This window comes from Osmia lignaria, chromosome 11, assembly GCF_051020975.1.
Source record: "Osmia lignaria lignaria isolate PbOS001 chromosome 11, iyOsmLign1, whole genome shotgun sequence".
In the NCBI taxonomy this organism is placed as follows: domain Eukaryota; kingdom Metazoa; phylum Arthropoda; class Insecta; order Hymenoptera; family Megachilidae; genus Osmia; species Osmia lignaria.
The window spans coordinates 1,697,231-1,721,541 of NC_135042.1; the positions used below are offsets into that span (position 1 = coordinate 1,697,231).

At 37.8% G+C, this 24,311-nt stretch overlaps 1 protein-coding gene and 1 long non-coding RNA gene across 2 annotated transcripts; one reads left to right on the forward strand and one right to left on the reverse strand.

Moving 5' to 3' along the window:
* Positions 1 to 555: 555 nt before the first annotated feature.
* Positions 556 to 2,833, reverse strand: LOC117611005 (uncharacterized). The gene is made up of 2 exons (XM_034338888.2): positions 1,394 to 2,833; positions 556 to 1,287 (listed from the first exon to the last, which is right to left on the reverse strand). The coding sequence occupies exons 1-2, from the start codon at positions 2,018 to 2,020 to the stop codon at positions 1,279 to 1,281; spliced, it is 636 nt and encodes a 211-aa protein (XP_034194779.2). The 5' UTR covers positions 2,021 to 2,833; the 3' UTR covers positions 556 to 1,278.
* A 19,387-nt stretch (positions 2,834 to 22,220) lies between these two features.
* Positions 22,221 to 22,830, forward strand: LOC143305825 (uncharacterized). Its single transcript, XR_013063017.1, has 2 exons — positions 22,221 to 22,440; positions 22,517 to 22,830. It is a non-coding gene; the product is annotated as an uncharacterized LOC143305825 (long non-coding RNA).
* The last annotated feature ends 1,481 nt before the right edge of the window (positions 22,831 to 24,311 follow it).

Consider the following 24,311-nt stretch of genomic DNA (forward strand, 5'->3'; position numbering starts at 1 on the left):
GTCATTATTTCCTTTATTTAATCTGAAAACATGTCGAAGGTAACGGGGGTCAGATGCGGAGTACTTAGAGAGCACTTCGCTGTCCTCCAAAAGTTCTAGGGCAGCGCTATTACATAACACAATGTCGATTTTAGATCCTGCGCCCCTGTCGCAAGTATTACCTCCTCTTGTTATAGTGGGTAGCAATTCAAGGTTTACGCAAAATTGCTGCAATATTTTTCCTCTTTCCGACCATCTATCCGAGCCCCAGACCGGGGATTTCGCGTTAAAATCTCCTGTAATGATCAGTTTTACTTTCCTTAGGGCCGTTAGAGATGTGGCTAGTGCCGCAAGAAAGTCTTCAAAATCATTTATTGAGGAATTTGGCGATGCATAGCAGCTACCTATATAAAAGTTTCCTACACGGACAATCACAAAGCCCTTTCCAGACACAATAGGTGTTATACACCTACTATTTTTTAATCCGCGTATAGTGACCCAGATTGCCGCTCTTTTAGTCGCGTCGGCGAACCAGTAGTCCGGGACAACATATGGTTCCGTAATCACCGCTACATCCGCTTCCACTTCTTCTACAGTCCTTTATAGTAGGTCATTTGCTGACCTACAGTGGTTCAAGTTGATTTGCAAAATATTAATTTTGTCTTTTCTGTCTCAAGGCCTCCTTGTATCTTTGGCACCTAACAGAGGCTGCAACATGGGCTAGCCTCTCCTCCGGTAAATTATCTTCCTGACACAATCTACATCTGGGATTTGCCGTACACTCTCGCAACTGGTGCTCGATACTACCGCATCTTCTGCAGTAGCCTGTACCGCTTTTTGCGTTTTTACAATTTATCGCCACGTGTCCGAAGTCATGACACCGGAAACACCTAAGAAGCCTTGGTATCTCTTTTACAAATACCACAGTCCATCCTATCTTTATTTTGGATTTCCTCACTAATTTCATCATCAAGTTTGCGGGTCTCTCTATAATGGCAATTTTGTTCTGCCTAGGGTCTATCCTTAGAACCTTCAGTTTGATTTCCGTCACGTCATTTCCTATTTCGTGTTTGATAGCCTCCATAATCTCATCTCTATCTGCTGTAGGGTCAATACCCTTCAGCTCAACATCCATCCTCTGCTGGAGGCGCGCTACCTCAATATCCGGGCCCAGTTTTCCATCAATAACTTTCTTGAAGCCTTCTAAATCTGCGTTCGGCGTAAACTCAATCAAGAGATTGCCTGCACGGGTTTGTTTAACACTCTCAGGGGAGGGGCCAGCAGCCTCCTTAACCCTTTTCAGGACGCCTGCAAAAGAAAGATCCTTTTTAAAGCGCACCGCAATCGCCAGCGGTCTATTAAATTTCCTACTGGGGGTATTACGCATTCTCGCCGTAATAATAGTTTTTCCTACCTCTACCTGCAGGTTATTTTCGGTGACCTTTCCGCGCCCGGCTCCCGTTTTTGTCTTCCTCGGTTGCACCGTTTCCCATTCAGAGTCCGTTGCCTCTGTCATTTCTTCAGATCTAGGTGTGCATATCTCGGTAGCACTATTTCTGTCATTTCTTCTTAGTGGTACACGGCCGCTTGCTTGAGTTTTGGATTTTTTACCTGCGTTTTCTATTGGAGGAGTAATGTCCTTCCTTTTTAGCATTGATTCAGGCACCAATGTGAGTGATACTTCTATTTCTGGGTTCGTCTGTGTCGATAAGTTTTTACAGGTGTCTTTCTTCTTTACAGGTTTCTTCTTTCCCGGCGTCAGTGCAGCTATCCTTGGTGATGTAGGCTCTGTCTGAATGCCCATGATTTTCTTACTCTGACCATCATCTTCTTTCACCATTTTCTGTTTGTATTCAGTGTTTACAAATCTCATACGGTCAATTGTTTCCGCTACTTTTTCTAGGTAATATCCCATGGTAATGGATGCATCCCTCATTTCAGGGACAACATCTTTACTTTTCAACATAAAATTCTTAATCATGGCGTTATGATCTATGATCGCTTCTATAATCTTCGCCATGGTTTCTAAACCTATCTCCATCTTTTCCTCGAGGCTAATCTTCCTACCCACTTTTTCGTCCTCGTGGCCTTTTGTCCTTGAACTTCGACCAATTATCACTCGTTCCTTCTCTTCTTCGTCTTTACCTCCTGCGATCCTCACCTTTTCTTTGTCTCTCGAATTCCATTTCTCAGGAGGAGTTCGTGTAACCCTAGGTTTGTCAAGAAAGACTTCTTCCTCTCTATGAGTGCTGCGACAGTCGTCCTCTTCGCCAGTAGCAGTTTATATCGCAGAAGCCTGACGGTTCACCACCTGCGATGCACAGCCGCTGGATAACGACTCGGGGGGGGGCCTGTACACCCACCTCCCGCCGAGCCGGTACTGGAGCTACCCAGTACCCCTGCACCGTAACGCTTCTCTCCTTTATGTGTATAATTCATAATATTTTATAGAATTTGTCCAGTAAGACTAGCCGTATTCGTCATATAGTTTTAAAGCCGTCCATTAATACCATAACTGGAAACATACACGATCAGCTAAATATATTCAGATAATTTCCTTTCCTTGTTTCAGGTTCTAGTGTATCCTCACAGGTGAAGATAAATATGCTACTTTCTTCAGATAAGTAGTCTCTCGATGGTTTAACCTTTTCGGGAAGTTATATCTGTATTAAACGGCCGCCCCAGACATGAGGAAAAGGCGCCGACCAGCACGCCGCTCGATACGAGAACAGACGCGTACTGGATTTCACGTTCTGGTTTTTGGTCCGCGATCGGTATTTTATTTCCCAACTACCCTGCATATCTGCCGAGCATTCCCCTATCCGCCACCTGGGGACGCGTCCGATGGGGGACCAGAAACCCCGCACGGAATTATTATTACTATACCTACATTGCATATAATGTAATATACTGATTCCTTCCCACAGAACCTATATACATTTGATAACAATATCATTATTACTATATCTACATTAGATACGTAATAAACATTTAATAACATTATCATTATTACTATATCTACATTAGATATAATGTAATCCCACAAAAAGTACATGACATGTAAGAAAAAGGTAACGCCCAGTAGTTTAGGCATTATGAGCGGAGCACCTTTTTGCACTAATACACAATGCATTTCAGTGTGGCCCTGAAAACGTCGTGATATCCCACAAAAAGTACATTACATGTAAAAAAAAGGTAACGCCAAGTAGTTTAAGCACTATATGGTACATATTTTGTGAATTTTCTAAAAAGGTAATGGATATCATGCAAAATCAGCCAAGTATTCAGTTATATATATTTTTCAAATTATTTATACTTGGCGTTTGGCTGCCTTCTTGCGATTCAACACAATTTGTTGAACCATGACCATAGCGCCCTGCGTAAAATTGGACCTTCCTTTTTCGAACGAACCCTCACCCAGTCCCAAATCTTCTCATATAAGGACGAAAAGTGTTTTCCCGTAAACCCCTTTTTAGGCCCATTTTTGCCGGGAATGTCACATGTCTGCATTACCTGCGTTTACCCCCTTAACCTGGGTATCGGTTTCTGTGACCATTCCTGAAGGACACCACCGATCTCTGATTTTATTCTATATAAACACTCATAATGACCACTGTGATCAGCTTGTAAAGAATGGTCAGAACTGATAATCCAGTTTTTGAGTTAAAAAGTCACAAAAAATGCCTATCAGTCGTTTAATAGAGGAACTTCGCTCCAATAAAGTCGATAATGTATTCACAGGTTTGGAATAACGTACAACAAATTTTGTTGAATAGGTATAAATAATTTGAGAAACATATATAACTGAATACTTGGCTGGTTTTGCATGATATCCATTACTTTTTTAGAAAATTCACAAAATATGTACCATATAGTGCCTAAACTACTTGGCGTTACCTTTTTTTTACATGTAATGTACTTTTTGTGGGATATCACGACGTTTTCAGGGCCACACTGAAACGCATTGTGTATTAGTGCAAAGAGGTGCTCTGCTCATAATGCCTAAACTACTTGGCGTTACCTTTTTTGTTCATGTAATGTAGTTTTTGTGGGTTAATATTTATTTTTTCAATTACTTTATATGTATGAAATGTATTTAGAATTAATCTCTGGAGCATTGAGTGTCGTGTATTTTTGTAGCGATGGGATGGTTTCCTACGTTACTTTTTTCAAAGAATATCATGTATACATCTTTTGCACCTCTTGGCCACTGTTTCTTATATTGAATTGTGTCATCATCAATGTATACGAACGTCTTTTTTGAATGCTTTATATAGCGGGTGTAATGTTTCTTGCCTTTACTATTACTATCAATATACAATACAGCGCTTGTTGCCCTATATGTATTTTGGGCAATGTGTATGCTTTCTGTATGCGCGGCTACGATGTTAGGTCTTTTAATGTCCACAATTTTACCATTTTTATTGTGAAATAGCGGTAATTGTATTATGAAAACATTTTCAGCTGTCGTAATATCACGTAGTACATACAGCATCATCCACTGTGTTCCATTCCGAATAGGTGTTAATGATATCCTGTAATGTTATTCTGTTTCCTTCCACCTGAGATAAGGGTAGTGTTAAAATTATATTGTCCTCTGTGTTAACAGACGTTTGATGGCAACATTTACAACGTATTGTGTGAGTTAACTCATGTTTCAGAATCGTTCGGATATCAGTATAACTATTTATAACATGCAAGAAAAATTCAGATGCGTCCTGTGGAATTTCTTGTACGAAAGTACCACCCGCATGTTGTGTAACAGCAAAATTGTTAAGTATCTGTACATCAGTGCCTACGTAAGCTTGGGCTACAGCTCTCATAGCATCTGAACTTGTACGTGTCAATAACTTTCGGCGCATACTATCACAGCAAACTATACATTGCAATATAATATTAGCATATCCAGAGACGTGGTCAGCATTAATGAATCCTTTAACCGAGACATCTGCATGGACTGTTGTCGCATTATCCGTATGTACTGGTACAAAGAATGGACGAGTTTTGGAAATTGAAGTCCATTGTACATCATGAATTTTCTGTCTTCGTACCGGTTTACATTTCAGTGCAGCTAAATCTGGCCTATAAACACTTCGCAATCTGTTATATTCTTGTATAACCAATGTATTTGCCTTCACTATGCACGGATCGAAATTAATTATATGCACGCCGTTTAAAGTCGTTACTCGAGATAAAGCCACGTAAGTCTGACCGCAACTGAAAATACTATTACATATATCGACTACAGCTGTCTTTACGCTTAATCCCTGGCATTTGTGAATGGTGATTCCATAACTGAGAAATATTGGAAATTGATATCGAAAGACATAGGCTTTATCCATTATTTCAAACTTGGAAGTAATTCTTTGTAACGAATGCACAGTACCCGTTGATAATCGAAACTGCACTGTGTTGATGTCTTCGCTATCCGGTGCTCGTAAGAATCCAACAATTTCTCCAATAGTACCGTTTACGAGGCCCAATGTAACATCTATATTACGCCTTAACATTACCTTGGCACCAAGTTTGACAGTGATAATTCTATGTAAGCCAGCTGTTTGCGAATTATCCTCCTCGTATTTATCTAAGAGTTTGTGCACACGTTTCTTTAAATATGCAACACAGTCAAGAGTGTCGCGTGACACTAGTTTCACTTCTTCACTGTTAATTGTTGTAAGCATGGCTGTGTTAAATACATCACACATGTAACGCGTAGGAAATATACAAATTGCGTCAAACGGCAAATTTTGTACATAATTGCATAATTCATTTAATCTGTCTTCACTACGTTCAGAGTAAAAAGGAATTGTCCTCGATTGTAGTGTGGCAATATCTTGTTCCGTAAAAACACCAAAACGAACTCTCGATAGAAGCTCGCGGTAAATATTGTCTTCTCTTTGCCGCATATTTATGCATAGTTCGTCATAGTGAAATAAATCTACCCACAAATTCGATACTGCCAATGATCCCAAGTATTTCTCATTTTTAACATTTGTAATCTTAACAAACGCTGGTTCTTCGCGAACTGGTGGCAACTGTAACAAATCGCCAAATAACAGAATATGTTTACCACCAAACCATCCGTTCTGGTCTTCCAAGGTATTAAATACCTCCATTAGTCTCATATTTATATATATTAATGTGATGTTGGAAATCATGGACACTTCATCTATTATAAATAGCACAGTATTTTTCAACTCATCCCGTAATGTTTTCAGAGCCATGTCAGACAAAGGTCTGTATGGTGCTGTATGACCATGTTCCACGGGAAGCTGAAATAATCGATGCACCGTTAAACCGTCGATATTAAACGCTGCTGCAGTAGGGGCTATTACTGCTGTATCTTTCTGTAACCGTACCTTTGTCCAACAACGAATTGTCTTAATCAAAAAGCTTTTTCCAGTTCCTCCTTCTCCACTGACATAAAGACGCAGTACTTGTTGACTCGAACCATCCGACTTGTTAATAATCATTTTTGTTACGTTACCAAAAATTCTTTTTTGGTCTATATTCAATTCGTGTATGTACTGCGTAAGATGACAATCGGTAACTTTATTGCCTACCTCTCGGAAATCTTGCATCGTTCCTGCGGCCTCAAGCGGTTCATACTGTATACGATGATCCATCTGATTAGAAGAAATGGAATCTTTAATCTCATTATCTTGTTGTTGTTTAATATATTTACTAATTAATTCTGTGGTATGATTGAAGGCCTCTTGAAGTTCTTCCAAACGTTCATGATATTGTACACCATTAATAATATCTGTCTTACTTGATGCAAATGCTTCTGCATAAGTATCGTAACGCCCTTTCAACTCCTCCAACTGTCTCCACGGATTAAATAGTAATAACAGGGAATAGTAGTACTTTTCTGGATTAATACTTCTTTTGTACGTATAATGATTAATTAAATAAGGACGTTCACGTTTCTTTAAATACAAACAGGTATTTGAGTCATAAAATTGAAGCGTACATCGAGTCGTTTTGACTTTAGAAATATCATACCACCTAGCAAAATCATACAAATTCCATGTTTCTAACTCTGTAGGCCTATTAGGGTAATAATTGTCAATTATTGAAGGGCAAAAAATATCTGTAGAATCAGAATCGAGTCGTTCAATTTCTCTTTGAGTTTTTAGTTTTCGATTTCTTATTTGGTTTACATCTAACCATCGAAATGTCGTGTGAGGATCAGTAATATGCAATGGAATTCCTAAAAGAACATCTGCTGCTTCGATGGCGCCGCATTCTCTATTGTTCAAAGTACGTAACGCGATATTCCATAAACAAGCACGAATTGATTTCGTACTATTAATTACATCAAAAGTATTAACACCATCACTGCATTCAGTTTTGGTAGTATACTTTGTGCAATACCAATTTAACAGAGTAGATTTTTCACCGATAAACTGAATATCCATATTTCCTTCCCACTGTTACGTCGCAACTCAGGGAGGCAATTAAAACTACACGGTATCACTTCCACACACGTTAGGTTTATTGAATTAATAACTGAGTTTCGGATAATGGTTCGAATCTCGCACGAGAACTAACTACTAAGCGATCGTGACCCTTGCTATGAAGTCGCCTGGCGCAGAATGCCCGCCCGGGTGTGGTTTTTTATTATATGTATGAATATGTTGCGCAGTTTCGTTCGCGAAGAAACAGCCCAGTCGTCGGATTCTTATGTTTCTATGTGTCATCAGTTTCTGGGCTGCCGTACCGTGGGAATAGGGAATGCAGGGTGTTATCTCTGCTAGTCAAGCTAGCAGAGGTTCTCGCCTAACACCACGCTGTTAGGATAACCGGATTATAATCATTGATACTTCTTTCACGATCATTACGTGGAAGATCGTATAATCGATTTTTGCTCCTCAGTTGCTTCCTATTTGCTATACTAACAATAATATCTCTTAATACTATTGTCTTTGTAACAGTACGTGGAAAACCAAATCTGCATCGCGAAACGCATACCCTCTTTATGCGCTTTTTTCGTAGACAGTACGAATTGTGATAATGCCGTTGATGCGTATTGACCCATCGATGTAATTGAGGTGATACTTCTTTGTCGGGTATCTTACAAGTCACGTATTTCAAAATAAATTTAATTACATCCTCATTCGGAGACTGTCCCAATATTGGTGCACCTTCTACCCACAATAGTATGTGCCAATGCGGTGTTCCTCTATTTTGATATTCACGCCTTACGAAGTAATGTTTTATCTTACCGAATGGATTATCGGCTGAACAAATAAACTGTAATATTGCCTGAAACTTGTTTTCCATAAATCTCGCTGCCGAAATGGGATCTAATGCGATTAATTCACTTGTCGATTTTATTGAACGAAGAGTAGGACTAACTTCTCTAATGTAATCAGCTAAATCGGACCATAGCCATTCAGCCGGACTTAGTGTTACAAACCATGTTGCTGGTCCATATTCACGAGTCATAACATTAACATCTGTTGGAGTTCGTATTGAAGGATTTTAGAAAGATTTATTGGGTCCCCTTGACCATGTTGTTGCCATCTGATTATCAGGCTCTGGGTGGCGCACATGGAGTTTGTCAGTCACCGGAAATAGACGGTATTAGATACCATAAATTTCGCCTTTAGGGATGCAAGTGGTCGTTCTGCTTGCCACTTGAATTATTTACAATGAGGACCCAAGTTCAGGTCAATTCTCAGAATTTCCCGAACTCTAGCTTTCGCCCACCTAAGCGATGCTCGTGTTCCCCTTCTATATCGGAAATGCACTAAGGGCGGTTGGAAGGGAGGGCACGAGCTCGAAGCAAATTTTAGAGAAGAGAACACTTCGTTTTGGTACCTGGTACAAGACGGATAACAGTTAGACACTCAGACAGATTGTAGTAAATTCCAACACGCACACCCAGTTACACGTACACACATATACACACTGCAATAGAAATAAACAATATAATAGTGCATAAATGCGTGAAATCATTTTCTCCCAACCTGCTTGCTTGGGTGACACTAATCCAAATCAGACGGCACTTTGTGCAATATTCCAAGGATTGATCAGCAGTCCTTAACAACATCGTTCCGTACTTTTTGCCAATACTGTCTGGTGTTTGGCAACTTTCCGAAAATTGTATCTAGATTTCCTTCTAATTTATTAGCAGACATTAATTGTACAAATTCGGAAGCGATATATCTTATCTTCGGATTGACAGTGTTCAGCTTATGATAAATACCACTCTGGATGCAGCGCATATTCTTATCGTTTAATAAAAAGAACACATATTGAATGTTCAATCTAAACTGCGAATGTTTCGACATTAATCTGGATTTAACGAAGTCAAAGTTCCGTATAGGAATTAATCTATCCTGATTTACTATATTTCTTCCATTAGGATATAAATCCGGGAAGCACAAAACATCCAAGTTCTTGAAACGATTATCAAGAGCATGCGTTTCGACTTTCAGCATCTGATACAAATCAGTAGACGTACTGTTTACTCTTTTCCCATACATAGTGTAACGACCCAATGATAGGTACGTCACTGCACCGACGTATAGGGAAAGCGGTTCCTCAAGAAGGTGACTCGTACGAACGAAAATAGGGATTATAGGTTCGTGTGGTGTGCGGTTAAGGAGTAAAATCCAACATTAATGTGTCAAACTAAAGATTTATTCAAATAAGTAAACTAACTATGCTTGTTCTGAGTATAATATAAAGTAGTATCTTTAGTATAACAATAGGTGCGGCTAGAATATGAAATACAATGAGAAATTATAATAAGTACGCCCTAGATAATGAAATACAGTAGAAAGTATATGATTAGTATATAAAATTAGAATTAGTATTAAGTAATTAGTAATTAGTAATAATAATAATAATGATAATAACGCGGCTTAATCTTCGAATACAGCCAACACTCTGTACAATTTGCCAATTACACTAAGTACTGGAAACTATATTCCAGTGGCTTGTACGGTACCTTCAGACACGAGCGGACTTTGCCTACAGGTCGCAATCGGTTTCTGGTCTAGCCAGAGCTATGCTAATACAGGCCTGCTCAAGGAGCTCCGCTCCTCGCTAGCTCTTTACACTTGAGTATGTGTCTCAGTATTAGCACGTGTTCAACACGTTGCGTACCATGAGTAGGGTGTCCACAGATTCGAAGTCTCGTACGTCACCACTGAAAGAGAAGGACAAAGCTAATCTCGCGCTCTATAGTTGCCAAAGCAATTCAGCGCAAGCTTTCCTCTACTTCCAGAGTGCTGTCTGCATCTGACCGAAGTCAGGGAAGATCTGATCTGACTCCGTGTGGAACGCCTCTATTTATAGTCAGATTCTGTTGACTTAGCGCTTTTTTTCTAGATTTCTGGAATTCCCCATCACGTGACGGCCGAGCACCTCTGCTCCTTAATCTACGCGGTCACCCTACTCTAGGTTCTCACCCCACCGTGAGATCATCGGGGTTGCGCTGGCGCACACGTGGTCGCTCGTCGATAATTTATCGATAATCTATTTTATCGGCCGACTTACCGACTATACGTTTATCGACTTATTCTATCAGACTGAATTATCTCTTGAAGTTTGAAATGAAAATTATTTATTATTACAAAAATATATATATAATACAAATTAAACTAAATATTTCTTATAAACTTAACTAAATATAATAAAAAAAAATTAAATTAAACATCTTGTACAAAATTTGAACTAAAAATTAATTATAATAATAAAAAAGAAAAAACAAAAAGTGCTGGGTCTTCTTAGCGGGACGTTACAATAGGATGTACAGTATAATGTTCGTAATATGAGTCTGGATCAGTAATCTGCGTTAGCATAGCGTTATGCTTACCTGTTTCATCATTCTCTGTATCAATATTATTTACTGTAAATTCTGTTTGTTTTAATTCATCGGAAAGTAATGTATGTGAAGAATGTGGCAAAATAATTTTCGAGTAAAGAGGATTGTTATTTTTCATCCATGTTAAAATGCGTAGAAATTTTCTAACATCTACAAAATTCTCCCACACAATTTTCGATTTGGTTGGAATGCCACGAATTAGAATATACACCTCGTGATCCCAGTTTATTGCTGCAGTTGGTGGACATACTTTTTTTACAGTTTCTTCCAATGGTAAAGGCAAATGAAATACTGTTCCCTTTATTTTCTGAACCATTTGCCTTTGAGGTACCTTTTTATTTGCTATCGTACCCATTCGTTGAACACATTGAAATGCTTTAGCTCGCTGAATCAATATTTTTTCGTAACTGTTTAATGTCGTTAGCATATCAGGTACTTCGTCAACGTAAAGATTATTCAATATACATATCGGAGGCATAGCATCTGTACGAAAATATCGTACACAATAAGAACACATGTAGTCTACTGCAATAGCGCGTGTTTTTAAATACGTGAGTAACTGCTCCCAATATTTTCCACACAAAGGTTTTTTCATCTTACCTACATCAACGACATCCTTTCGACAATGCAGCTTCTCACAAGATATACAGACAATCCGAGGAGTATCTATTGATTTTTTCGTTAATAGATGAAATGCATTGGCGTACTGAGACAGTATTTTATCTTCATTTAAATCTATTTGTGTACTGTTTAACACGTGATATTCACTTGCTTTTGCTTCGGCAGTTTCAGTGATTTGTTGAAGTAGTGGCACGTTTCCTGTTTCGAGAGCTCTATCTAACTTTCTTAGTTTTTGATAACTGTGACATAAGGTATTAATCAACCTCTTGACACTTCGAACTTTAGGAAAGTGCGGAAACAAAATATTAACCGCAAGCAATAAAGATCCACAAGTTTTAGGATTCAAGTAACAAGCATGCGAATGTCCGCCTTGAATATTTGCGTAATACTTTGCTCTGCATGATCCAAACTGTTCAATTAAGTGTGGTATAGTTTTGATTTCCGCACATTGAAACATGACTTGCAGCAATTGCTGATACCGATCGAGTATCGCGTAGTCGTTGATTTTGCAGAATTCTGCACATTCCCAACATATTTTACGCTTCTTTTTGAATGTAGACTTAGTTAATGATAAAACGTTAGTAACTTGTCCATATTCGTTTATTACTAAACTTGTCTGTTTTAAAATGTTAGACAGAACATGGAAATCATATGCTGTGTCAGCAAAATATGCTTCCGTTGTAGAAGTATATCTAGAAGCGCCACATAACACGCTTCGTTTATCATGTATGCTCTCACAAGGCAGTGTAGATAACTGTGACAAATGCAATTCTGCCTTTTTTCGTACAGAATTCAAAACTGTACGCATGTGACTGATATAATTCTGTCTAATGGCCAAACACCATTTAAATATGCGTTCAGATGTTATCCTTGCAGTTACAGGTGTTGCGCTTACGAAATGCTTGCTTATATTAACAATATAAGTTTCTGCTGTGTTCTGTAAAACAACACTATTGCCGCAAATGCGAAATCTTCAATACTTTTTAAGTATTTTATTCTTATGATCAATTGAACTGAACTCGTTCGTATTATAGTTGGAAAACGTATTTTCCATACCGACAACTGTGCTTCTATTGTTACTATTCTGGTTAACGTTATTTTTTTGCTTTTGATAATATGCCTTGAACTTAGCTTGTAATGTACTTTTATGTTCGCTATAATATTTTCGAAAGTAATTTGTACGAACGCTATGTAACATTTTTTGTCCTTTGTCATAAGTGTTGTCAGCGGGCTGTGAAAGATTTGTCATATTCTTAATAAGTAGTGTTTTAAAGTTCTTGTTTATTTGTACAACAGGATTAGGTGGTAGAGAAAAATTGCATCGTGTTTGAGATTGAGAAATAGTAGAAAGAGTTTCATCTGTCCTTATTTTATGATGAAACGTGTCGTTACTCATATTATGAAATGAATTATAGAAATTTGTATGTAGCGTACAGTAGTTACGTTTTTCAAGAATTCTCACTTTCTGATCAAGTGCAGGAAGAACGTCTTTGTCGTCTTCCTGATTGTTGAACTCAGAGATATGTCGTTTCATTGTTACCAAACGTTTGCGGCAAAGAGGCTGAATGTTTCTAACTATAACAGTATTTGGCGAGAACGGCTCAATTTTTACACCATTCCCCGTAGAAGGAAACAGCGGTGGAATGTTTGTTGTAAAATTGTCGCTATAAGCAGACAAGGGCCGTTTCATCATAAAACTGTCGCTAAAAGCAGACATCGGCTTTTTTCTTTCACCATTGTCGCTACAAGCAAACATTGGCCTTTTTCTTTCAGAATTGTCGCTACAAGTAGACATTGACCTTTTTATTTCGAAATTGTCGCTAAAAGCAGACAGTGGCCGAACACTTACAAAATTGTTACTACACACCGACATCTGTTGATTCCTGACTACCTTACCATTCGATGCAAACGGTTGTATATTGTTGTTATGTTTACTTGCATCAGTAATTACAATATCAGGTGAAAGTTTCGTTGTTGCATATGATGCCGATCGTGATATTGAGTGACGCCAAAACTGAGTTTCCTACGATTTATATCTTCTAGCTTGTATAAGTTATAAAGGCAGTATTTGCACTTCATTACCCTGTACTTGGGGAAAATGTGTAATTCTCCCTGTAATAAGCATTTGTAATAAATGTTGACGCATATCTGCAAAATTATACCGTACCTTATTTGGTAAAATATTAAAAAGTAATGACGTTGCAAATGCTGTGGCGAGTACACCACAATCACTGCCATTCGGCTGTTGCTGAACTGGTGGAAATTGTACTGTTTCATTATTAATATTATAAAAGGGAAATAATTTTTGAAGAAAAATTTTGTGATCCGGATGTAATCTTCCCTTATTTAAAGAATCGAATATAAATACTGTTTCCTTATCGTAATACCCAATGTCCATCAATATTTGATGTACCACTAAATAAAATTTGGATATGCTTTAATCCTTGTGATCTTGGATTTATTCTTTCGGGACACTGTAACTTCCATGTTTCCTGTGGACGGAAATCAGTATACTTCTGCACAAGATAATGAAACATGTCCATATGCGTGTCTTCTAACCATTCACCTCGCCTGATAATATTCTGCAAATGATCTGTTAACTGTGGCATATTAGGCATTCAGTAAATGTACTCGTAATGTGTATAATCGTAAGAGCTTTCTTATATTATTTCATTCAATGTAAGTAATAGAAGGAAAAGTGAAACAAATAATGAAAAGAATAAAAAAAGATAAGATGGAAATAATAAGTAAGAAAAGAAGTAGAATAAAATAAGTAGAAAATATAGTTAAAATAAATATTATGTGAAACACTTACTAAGCTATGAAAAATGGCAAAAGAAACCAATCGTTCTAGAAGTGTTCGAATAGATGTTCGCGAACGAACTGCTACCATGCACTGGATTACATATGCGCATTAGTGAAATTTACGGCAACCGGAGAGTGTCATTCGTTGGCATAAAGAAACGAAGTACAGTGATAATTGGATAAATGTGACCGTAAGAGAATAGATGTAATAACGAGAGGAAGCGAGATAGACGGTATAGATATACGTCGAGCAACCACGGTCGAGGTACGGCACTTCAAAGGGATGCCACGAGTAAAACAAATGAGCATCCAGTAAAGAAAATTTCATTTGTAATAATTTTCATCCAACCTCAATGAAAATTGCATCAACAGATTGCTCGGAATTTTCCAATTAAAATGAGCCGAAACACGGCATAAATCAGTTTAATGTTACTTTAACTGTCTAGTAATGATTGATTTCATGAATTTCATGAATTTAAATTGATTAATAACAAAAGTAGTCTGATTTACTTCCTGTTTGGTCTTATTTTCATCAGAAAAATATCACAAATCTAGTGATAAAGGTTTTAAAGCAAAAGAATTATAAATAAAAAAGTTTCATCGTTGCATTAGTATTGTTCCACAGACATACAGTCGATTGTTTTCGCTCCATCCTCTTTTTCACTCTCTGTCCTTTTTTACGTTTGAAGCAGTCGGGAAACTTCAATTAATGTCGGAATTAGACGATATTCGTGCATCTATACGATGCAACGGCGAAAATTGTTTGTGTGTGCGATTATAGACTGTGCCCCACCAACTCTCTTCCTTCAGAAGACACAGATTTTGTTCATTTTTAATCCGAACGAGCTACTGTTCAGGCGTAAGTACCAAACAAGGAATATTTCATTTTATAATATACATTAATTTCATTTTTAATGGTTGGTGGTTTGGTTGGGTGTAGTTCTGAAAACCAATTACTCCACATTTTGTTTATTTTGTTAGAGGTCGTGGTTACAAAAAGTATTTTACATGTGTAATAGTAAGTTGATCTTGCGTCATGATACACGCGAATTTTCATAAGGTATGATCAGAGTTGGATATTGTTTGAAATAATCTTGTGATAATTTGTGGTGTAAATTAACATTTACATTATTTAAAGTAAAATAAATTGTTACTGCTCTTCTGTTCCTATGAAATAAAGAAGATTACTTATAAAGATTATAATTTCTAAGTAAGTGAAGAAAAAATTTTATTCAAAATAATTTGAAAAAGTGTTGTCATTTCTGTCGCAGTTTTGATGATTACCCAGCATCGTTAAACACATATGTAGGTGCATAAGCGACCGATGAACTACCGTTTTGAATTTTGTACGCGCCGCCTTGACGCGGCTGATGCTGCGCGCCGTCGCAATACGATCTTAACGTGTTAGAGTATCGCACGCCATGATGTTAAACAAACGCGAATATCAGTAACGGGGCATGTGCGTAACGTAACCCACAGCGCTAACAGCGCCTCTAGCAGCAAAAATGTGTAATCCACGCTGACGTAGGCATGACGTTGGTATTAATGAAACTGATCGAAATTTATCGAAAAAAAATAATGAATATCTCATAAATAAATGCACCAATTGAGGTGTTATTAGGCTCAAAAGAAAGAGAAAGACAAGCCGAAGCAGATTGTGTTATTAGAATAAAGTTCAATTGCGTACTTTTTCTGTAACACCAAATTATTTTTTGCATAACGCACAAAACGCTCTGCTTCGGGATAATATCCACGGTAGAGTTTTGCTGTCGCCGGCGGACCAGCCTTCGGCCTAAACTACTTGGTGTGGAGACTCTACCGAGTCTCCTGATGTACTGATCGCTTCCCACAGAGCAGTGTACATTTAACAGCAATATCATTATTACTATATCTATATTAGGTATGTAATATACATTTAATAACCATGTTATTAGTACTGTACCTACATTACATATAATGTAATATACTGATCCCTTCCCACAGATCAGTGCACATATAATAACAATATCGTTATTACTATATCTGCATTAGATATTACGTAATATACTGATTTATTCCCAGAGACCAATGTACACTTAATAACAATAACATTATTACTATATCTACATTGGATATAATGTAATATACTAATCCCTTCCCACAGATCAATGTACATATAAGAACAATATCGTTTTTACTATATCTACATCAGATATAATGTAATATACTGATTTATTCCCACAGACCAATGTACATTTAATAACAATATCATTATTACCATATCTACATTGGATCTAATGTAATATACTGAACCATTCCCACAGATCAATGAACATTTAATAACAATATCACTAGTACTATATCTACATTAGATATGTAATAAACATTTAATAACCATATCATTATTACTATACCCACAATACATATAATGTAATATACTGATTCCTTCCCACAGATAAATGTACATTTAATAACAACATCATTCATACTACATCTACATTGGATATAATGTAATATACTGACTGCTTCCCACAGATCAATGTACATTTAATAACAATATCATTATTACTATACCTTCATTAAATATAATGTAATATAGTGATTCATTCCCACAGACCAATGTACATTTAATAACAATGTCATTATTACTAAATCTACATTGGGTATAATGTAATGTACTGTTACCTTCCCACAGATCAACGTACATTTGATAATAATACCATTATTGCTATATCTACACTAGATGTAATGTAATATACTGATCTCTTCCCACAGATCAATGCACAGATAATAACAGTATCGTTATTACTATATCTACATTAGATATGTAATAAACATTTAGTAACAATATCATTATTACTATATCCACATTATATATAATGTAATATACTGATTCCTTCCCACGGACTAATGTATATTTAATAACTATATCGGTAGCTGTTATATGCGGATTCTAAGTCACTGGCGTCAGGATTTTATTTGCTGACTCAGCAGTAATTTGACACCGTCAGCAGAAATATGATACCCCGACAATGCCACCCCATGACCTTGAACTGAAATTTCACACCACCGTCAGCAGAAATATGATACCCCCCCGGGAACCCCCGCCCCTCTTTCACCCCATAACCACCCCCTCAGCAGAAATACCCTCCCGATGACAACCCCCACCCTATAACCACCCCTTCAGCAGAAATACCCACCCTATGACAACCCCCGCCCTTTAACCACCCCCTCAGCAAAAATACCCACCCTATGACAACCCCCGCCCTAGAACTACCCCCTCAGCAGAAATACCCACCCTATAACCACCAGACCCAGCAGTAATTTGACACCATCAGTAGAAATATGATACCCCACCCCCCATGACCTTGAACTACTTCTGTCTTATCGGAAGACGACACAAGGCCCCACCAACTTTTTCTAGGTCTTGGAAATGAGATTTTTTGTTGGCGCAGCAAATCTGACGCTGCAATTCGCGACTATAGAAGGTAGAGATTTTGCTCATGACGTTGAACGAATTTTTCTACGTCTTGGAAATGCGGTTTTTTTGTTGACGCTGCAGAGTGAACAGCAATTAAACACTTTCGTCAATGACAGCCCCACTTTAATAAAATGGGAGAAAATTGGCAATGTGCGGCATATGTAGTTTGACAATTAGAAGTGCAAGGATACTTAACGCGTTTGTGGAAAAGAGAAATGGAGGCCAGGTTACTGCAGGAACTCGAACGCATCACCGAATTATTGGCGCAGCGGGCGATAAACATCAATACCGAAGATGAGCGTTGTGATTGCTTGATGCAATGTGACCACTGCATCGAATTGATAGACGAACGATTACAAATGGGAGACGATTTATCAGTCGAAGGATGGCGAGATACAAAGAAAGAATCGACGCCTTGCGCAGGATATTGTATCGTGACAATGATCATCCTAGTGGTCAAAAGGCAATATTACTAAAAGAACTTGCTTGTATAGAACAATTTTTGACACAACGTATTGCAGCCATAAGTAGTAACGACGACCGAAACGCATGTCTGGTGCAATGCAACCAATGCATTGATTTAATGATACAGCGATTGCAACTCGAAAAGAACTGGTTTGAAAAATAGTTTTACAGCCAGGATAGCGAGATTTAAATCGTTAAGAGCAGAGTTACACGGATCTGTAAAAATAGGTGAAGGTCAAGGGAGAACAGGTGCTGAATCAGACGCATCATCATCTCTTATCTGGGAGGACGTAGAATCAGCTTTCCATAACCGGATAACTACAGGAATTATAATCAATACCGAGCATATTAACCCACGAAACTTTTTGGAAGATGCTAGAAAAATAGTATTCCAAGGTCTAGCGGAAGTTTTCCAAAATCATTCATGCATAAAAGTGAATACGGTGTTGTATGGGGAGTTTACCGTTAATAATAAAAGTGATGTGAAAAGTTTCAGTGTGAGAAATAAACAATTATTTTCTACATCAAACTTGAACGATTGATATGACAAATACGTTGTGAACTCAACTTTAACACTGATGGAAGAATTTCAGGAACGGGACAGTGGTTGGGCGATATCGAAAATTCTGCATTTGATGTTAAATATCAATAAATGCAATCCGATGCATGCTGGTTGTTACACCGACATACCAAAAACAATCAAGGACAAAAGAGCGGTAGTAAATGTAACAGTTGACGATGATACGTGTTTTGTCAGATCGATAGTTGCAGCATTATATCCCGTCCATGTGAATGCAAATCGACCATCATCGTATCCCAACTATGACACCGTTTTAAATTTGGAGGGCATCGCATTTCCAATAACCCTTAATCAAATACCAAAATTTAAGCGCCAAAACGATGTTTCGATAAATGTTTATTTCTGGGACTTGAATGTAAAAAGGTGTGCTCCGCTCCAACTCACCGCCAACAAAAGATTTCGTCACGTTAACCTGCTGATGCTTGAAACGCTCAACCGGAATGTGCGTCGCTTTGCATGGATTAAAAATCTTTCCCGGCTTGTTTCAAACCAGCTCAGTGCACATAAGAGTAAAACTTATATTTGTGACAGGTTTGTATCACAACATTACGATATATTTCAGTGTATATGTTTTTCTTTTGTACTAATGCAGCTACTTTGTTTATATGCACTTGTCTTCACTACTTTTGTGCGGAAGAAAAGTTATTGAAACATACGAAGGATTGCACGAAGATGAACGACTGTGCAATCATTATACCGTCAAATCAGGATAAATTAATAAAGTTTGATAATTTTTGCCATCGAGAGCGTCATCCATTCACCGTGTACGCCGATTTCGAATGCTTGCTTAAGAAGGTTAACGGCAATATCAATCAAGGACACTGCAATGCATACCAGCAGCACGAAGCATACAGTGTGGGATATTATTTTCACTGTTCGTACAATGCATCGGTGTGCGAGTATCGCGCGTATCGGGGTCCTGACTGTGCTGAATGGTTCGTGAATGAACTTGAGAACCTTCTAAGAAAAATTGCACCATTATTTAATACGATTGTGCCCATGACAAATTTGACGGGTGATGAAAGAGAAAATTATATGAATGCAACGCATTGTTATATTTGCGAAAAACCGTTCGACATCGACGAAACAAAAGTTCGAGATCATTGCCATTTCACTGGTCGTTACCGAGGACCTGCTCATCAGGGATGTAATTTAAATTATAAAAATAAACGTTTTATACTAATAGTGTTTCATAACTTATCGGGATACGATGCCCATTTTGTAATAAAAGAATTGATAACGATTATCGAAGGCTTGACATCAGTCTTACCAATTACAAAAGAAAAATATATTTCATTTTCAACGAATCTAAAACGTTACAAAATTTCGCTTCGATTTATAGATTCATTAAAATTTTTAAATTCAAGTTTAGATAAATTGAGTTCGTATTTAGGGAAAGACGATATGACGGTCAGAATTCAATTTTTTGAACGAGATAAGGTTCGATTTGCTTACACGAAAAAGCATCTTTCCATACGATTATGTTACCGACTACATGAAACTGAACGAGACGACATTGCCGACATGTGACAAATTTTATAATCAAGTAAGCGACTGTGCCGCTTCACAGCAGGATTATGACCACGCGATAAAAGTCTGGCGCAGTTTTAATATAAAAACACTTGGTGAATATAGCGATTTATATCTAAAAACAGACGTTTTATTATCGGCCGACATTTTTGAAAATTTTCGTAGCAGCTGTTTGAGAAGTTACAAATTGGATCCTGCATATTACTATACTTTGCCCGGTTTTACATGGGATGCAATGCTGAAGCACACGCGTATCGAATTAGAATTATTGACAGATATCGATATGCTACTTTTCATAGAGCACGGCATACGTGGCGGTTTAAGTCAATGTTCTAATCGATACGCAACAGCCAATAATAAATACATGGATTCGTACAATTCTGAAGAACCATCGCGATATTTAGTTTATTTCGACGTTAATAATTTGTACGGGTGGGCAATGTCGCAGTATCTACCTTACGGCGAGTTTAAGTGGTTAGACGATAATGAAACTAAAACTTTTAACATTCATGCGATATCCGAAAATTCGGACATTGGATATATTTTGGAAGTCGATTTGAAATACCCGTTAGAATTACACGATAAGCATGCAGATTTACCTTTTTGTCCAATACGCGAGAAGCCTCCTAATGCCAAACATGAGAAACTACTTGCTACAGTTCAGGATAAGCAACGTTACATCATCCATTACCGCAATATTCAACAATGCTTAAATCATGGCTTAAAAGTTTCTGTAATTCATCGCGTTTTAGAATTTAAACAATCTCCATGGCTTCGCGAATACATTAATTTAAACACGCAACTTAGAACTGCAGCTAAAAATGATTTTGAAAAGAACTTATTTGAATTAATGAATAATGCAGTCTTTGGTAAAACTATGGAGAACGTTAGAAATCATGTAGACGTTAAATTAGTTACAAAATGGGAAGGTAGATACGGCGCCGAGGCCCTAATAGCAAAACCAAATTTTCATAGCAGATCAATATTTTCGGAACATTTGGTTGCAATAGAGATGCGAAAGTTGGAAATTAAATGTAGAAAACCCATTTATGTTGGTATGTGTATTCTGGATATATCAAAAACATGTTTGTACGAATTCCATCATGATTATGTTTGCCCGAAATTTAAACATCTTTGTAAAATATTATACACCGACACAGATAGTCTTATATACGAACTGGAACATATATGTACGATGTAATGAAAAGCGATATACATCGGTTTGACACGAGCGACTATACCTTGGACAATGTTTACAGTATGCCACGAGTAAATAAAAAAGTACCGGGATTAATGAAGGGTGAAAATAATGGGTGTATAATGACTGAGTTTGTCGGACTTCGGTCGAAAATGTATGCTTTGCGCGTAGAGGGCAAACGAGACACGAAAAAAGTGAAGGGTGTCAAAAGTAACGTAATTAGGAAAACTATTTCATACAATGATTATATACGTTGCTTGTATGATCGTTTAGAAGTGCATCGTGAACAGAAACGTATTCGTTCAAAATTGCACAATGTATATTCTATATGTGAAGAAAAGAAGGTGCTTAGTCCCTACGATGATAAACGATTGATAATTCCACAATCCACAAGAACATTGCCTTGGGAACATTATAAAATAAATAATTATTCGTAAAAAACATAATTTATTCTTTGCTCCACGAGTAAAAAATATTACTAATTTCCAAGTATCTTTATAAACCTGTAGGGTTTCGAGTTCATGCAAACCTTGCAACTTCATGAGAGAGAGAGGGACCGGAGTTCTTACTTATCTCAGGTCTTAGAGTTTGGAGGGAGATGTTTTCTCAGTGCTTTATAAACCGAAGCGTGTTCGTTTTACTATTCATTATTTGCTGTTAGACATGGCGGTTCCTCGTTTAGAGGATATTGCATTTTTGGCAATCGCCAAATATTATCGTAAGTAATCTTCAACAATTACCCTTAGCGTGTAAATTTTATTTATTTTTAACTAATTGTTTTCGTCTTAACAGCCATAATTATGCAAGCATTTGAATTGGCGCCGACGGAGGAGGCCGCGTTACTGCCAACAAAGTGCCGTGAGCGGCAAGAGCGGCGGCGCCTTTATGAATCCCAATGGGCAGCAACGTGGACGGAGGTCGATTTATTCGACCTCCGATATTTGTTCGGGGAGGAAATCGATGTAAGTTGCCTGTCCGTTTTTATTTTTGATTTATTAGATTTTTACTGTGTATTAATGTGCATTTTATCTGTTATAGCCGGACTGGTGGTAGCTGTTCCCCCTCTCCCCTCCCCCCACATATAATATATGTACTTTTATTACTTAGTATATTAAAATTATATAACCGTTATTAGTGTAATTTATTCTTTACCTCACCCTTCCCCATACTTCATTTATGTAATATAATATGAAAATAAAAATTATATAACCATTATTAATGTAATTTATTTTGCCCGACCCTTCCCAATAATCATACTTCATACTATTATATAAAGAGACAGCGTTTGTTTGTATGTACAGAAAAATTTCAAAAACCACTTACCCTATTGATACCAAATTTTAACAGTAGCTTCCTTGCCTTGTTACGTCCGGGTACATTTTCAATTAACCCGACCTTGCGTTCCTCATCGGGTGCGCTGCATCTGCAACTTTCCACGTGAGGGGCGCAAGGAAGGGCCTTGCTAATTTATTTCTTTTCCTCGTTACCTGTCCGCGCTCCTCCGATCTTGTGCTCTACCGTCGGGTGCGTGAGCACTTGGAAGTGATTCCTCACGGAGAACACAAGAAAGGAGTTTGAGATTAAAATTATAATTCTCCTTTTTCTTTTCTCTTGTTAGTTTCAATAGTTTAACCGTCAATATACCGAGCTTGTGTACCTCGCCAGTGCGAAGCACTTGGAGATAATCCCAGGCGAGGCACACAAAGGAGGCTATATTTAGTTCTTTCAAATAATACAAGTCAACCTTTCCTTGGGATGATTGCCTTGTCGAAACTACGCAGCGACAAAAACTTCGAAAGTCGAAACCGTTTAGGGAGAGTACCATAAACATCCTTCGCCGCGCGGTTAAGCAGTGCGACGCACTTGGAAATTTCCCAACTTAACCGTGCAACATAAAAAGAATTTTCTTCTATTTTATTAGCGAGGTACCTCTCATACCTGCGAAGCATGCGTCAGCCGACCCTTCCACGAGGAGTGCGTGTGATTAAGAACAAAGCGATTGGAACTTAATGGAATGAAACTGTTTGAATGATATTGGAATGCGAGGGTTTGCGTGACAACCACTGTAGTTCGAAATCGTTCACGAATGTTCGAGACAAAGGTCGACCGAGTCTATAAACATCGCCGTTAAACGTTAAACGTAGAACGTTCGAATATACGTAAATCGTCGAGATACGAATAAGAATGTTAATAACTAATAAGCGCGGAATGAATATTAATTAAATGCGACACGCATGTATCCGCAATTTGTCGACGATTATAAAACACCGGCTGTATCTCGCGTAAACCGCTAGATTAACAGAACAATTAACGTATGAATAATAATTAACGATATTCAACTAATGGTCATCCAAACTAGTAAACCAAATATTTCTAATAAAACGAAGACCTCTTTCGATACCGGAAATATCATGATAAAAGCCTCTTTAATTAGCAAATTCAAATAAATTAAGTCGTAACAGATTTCGAATATTCCAGAACTTTAGAATTGCGACGCATGAAATGAACCGAAGCGTTAGAGGGGTAGAAAGAAATGGACAACCTTAGACGAAGGTAGAGGTAGAAGTCAAGAAGGGATGAGGGAACTAGGAAGAGCGGCCAACTAGTCCAATACGCGCGGGAATTCCCCTCCGTCACGTACCCCGATTTGCCAAATGATGTCCCCACTTTGGGCCCTTGATCGCGGGTCGAACCCTGAGACACGATCGCTTGACTGAGGCAAATCACTCTTCGTCGAAAAATCGTGAGGTACGTGGCGGGGAGCCCGTGTTCGCGTCGAGCAATAGTTTGGTGTGAAAATCGTAGAAATTAGCTGACCGGTAAAGTCCTTGAA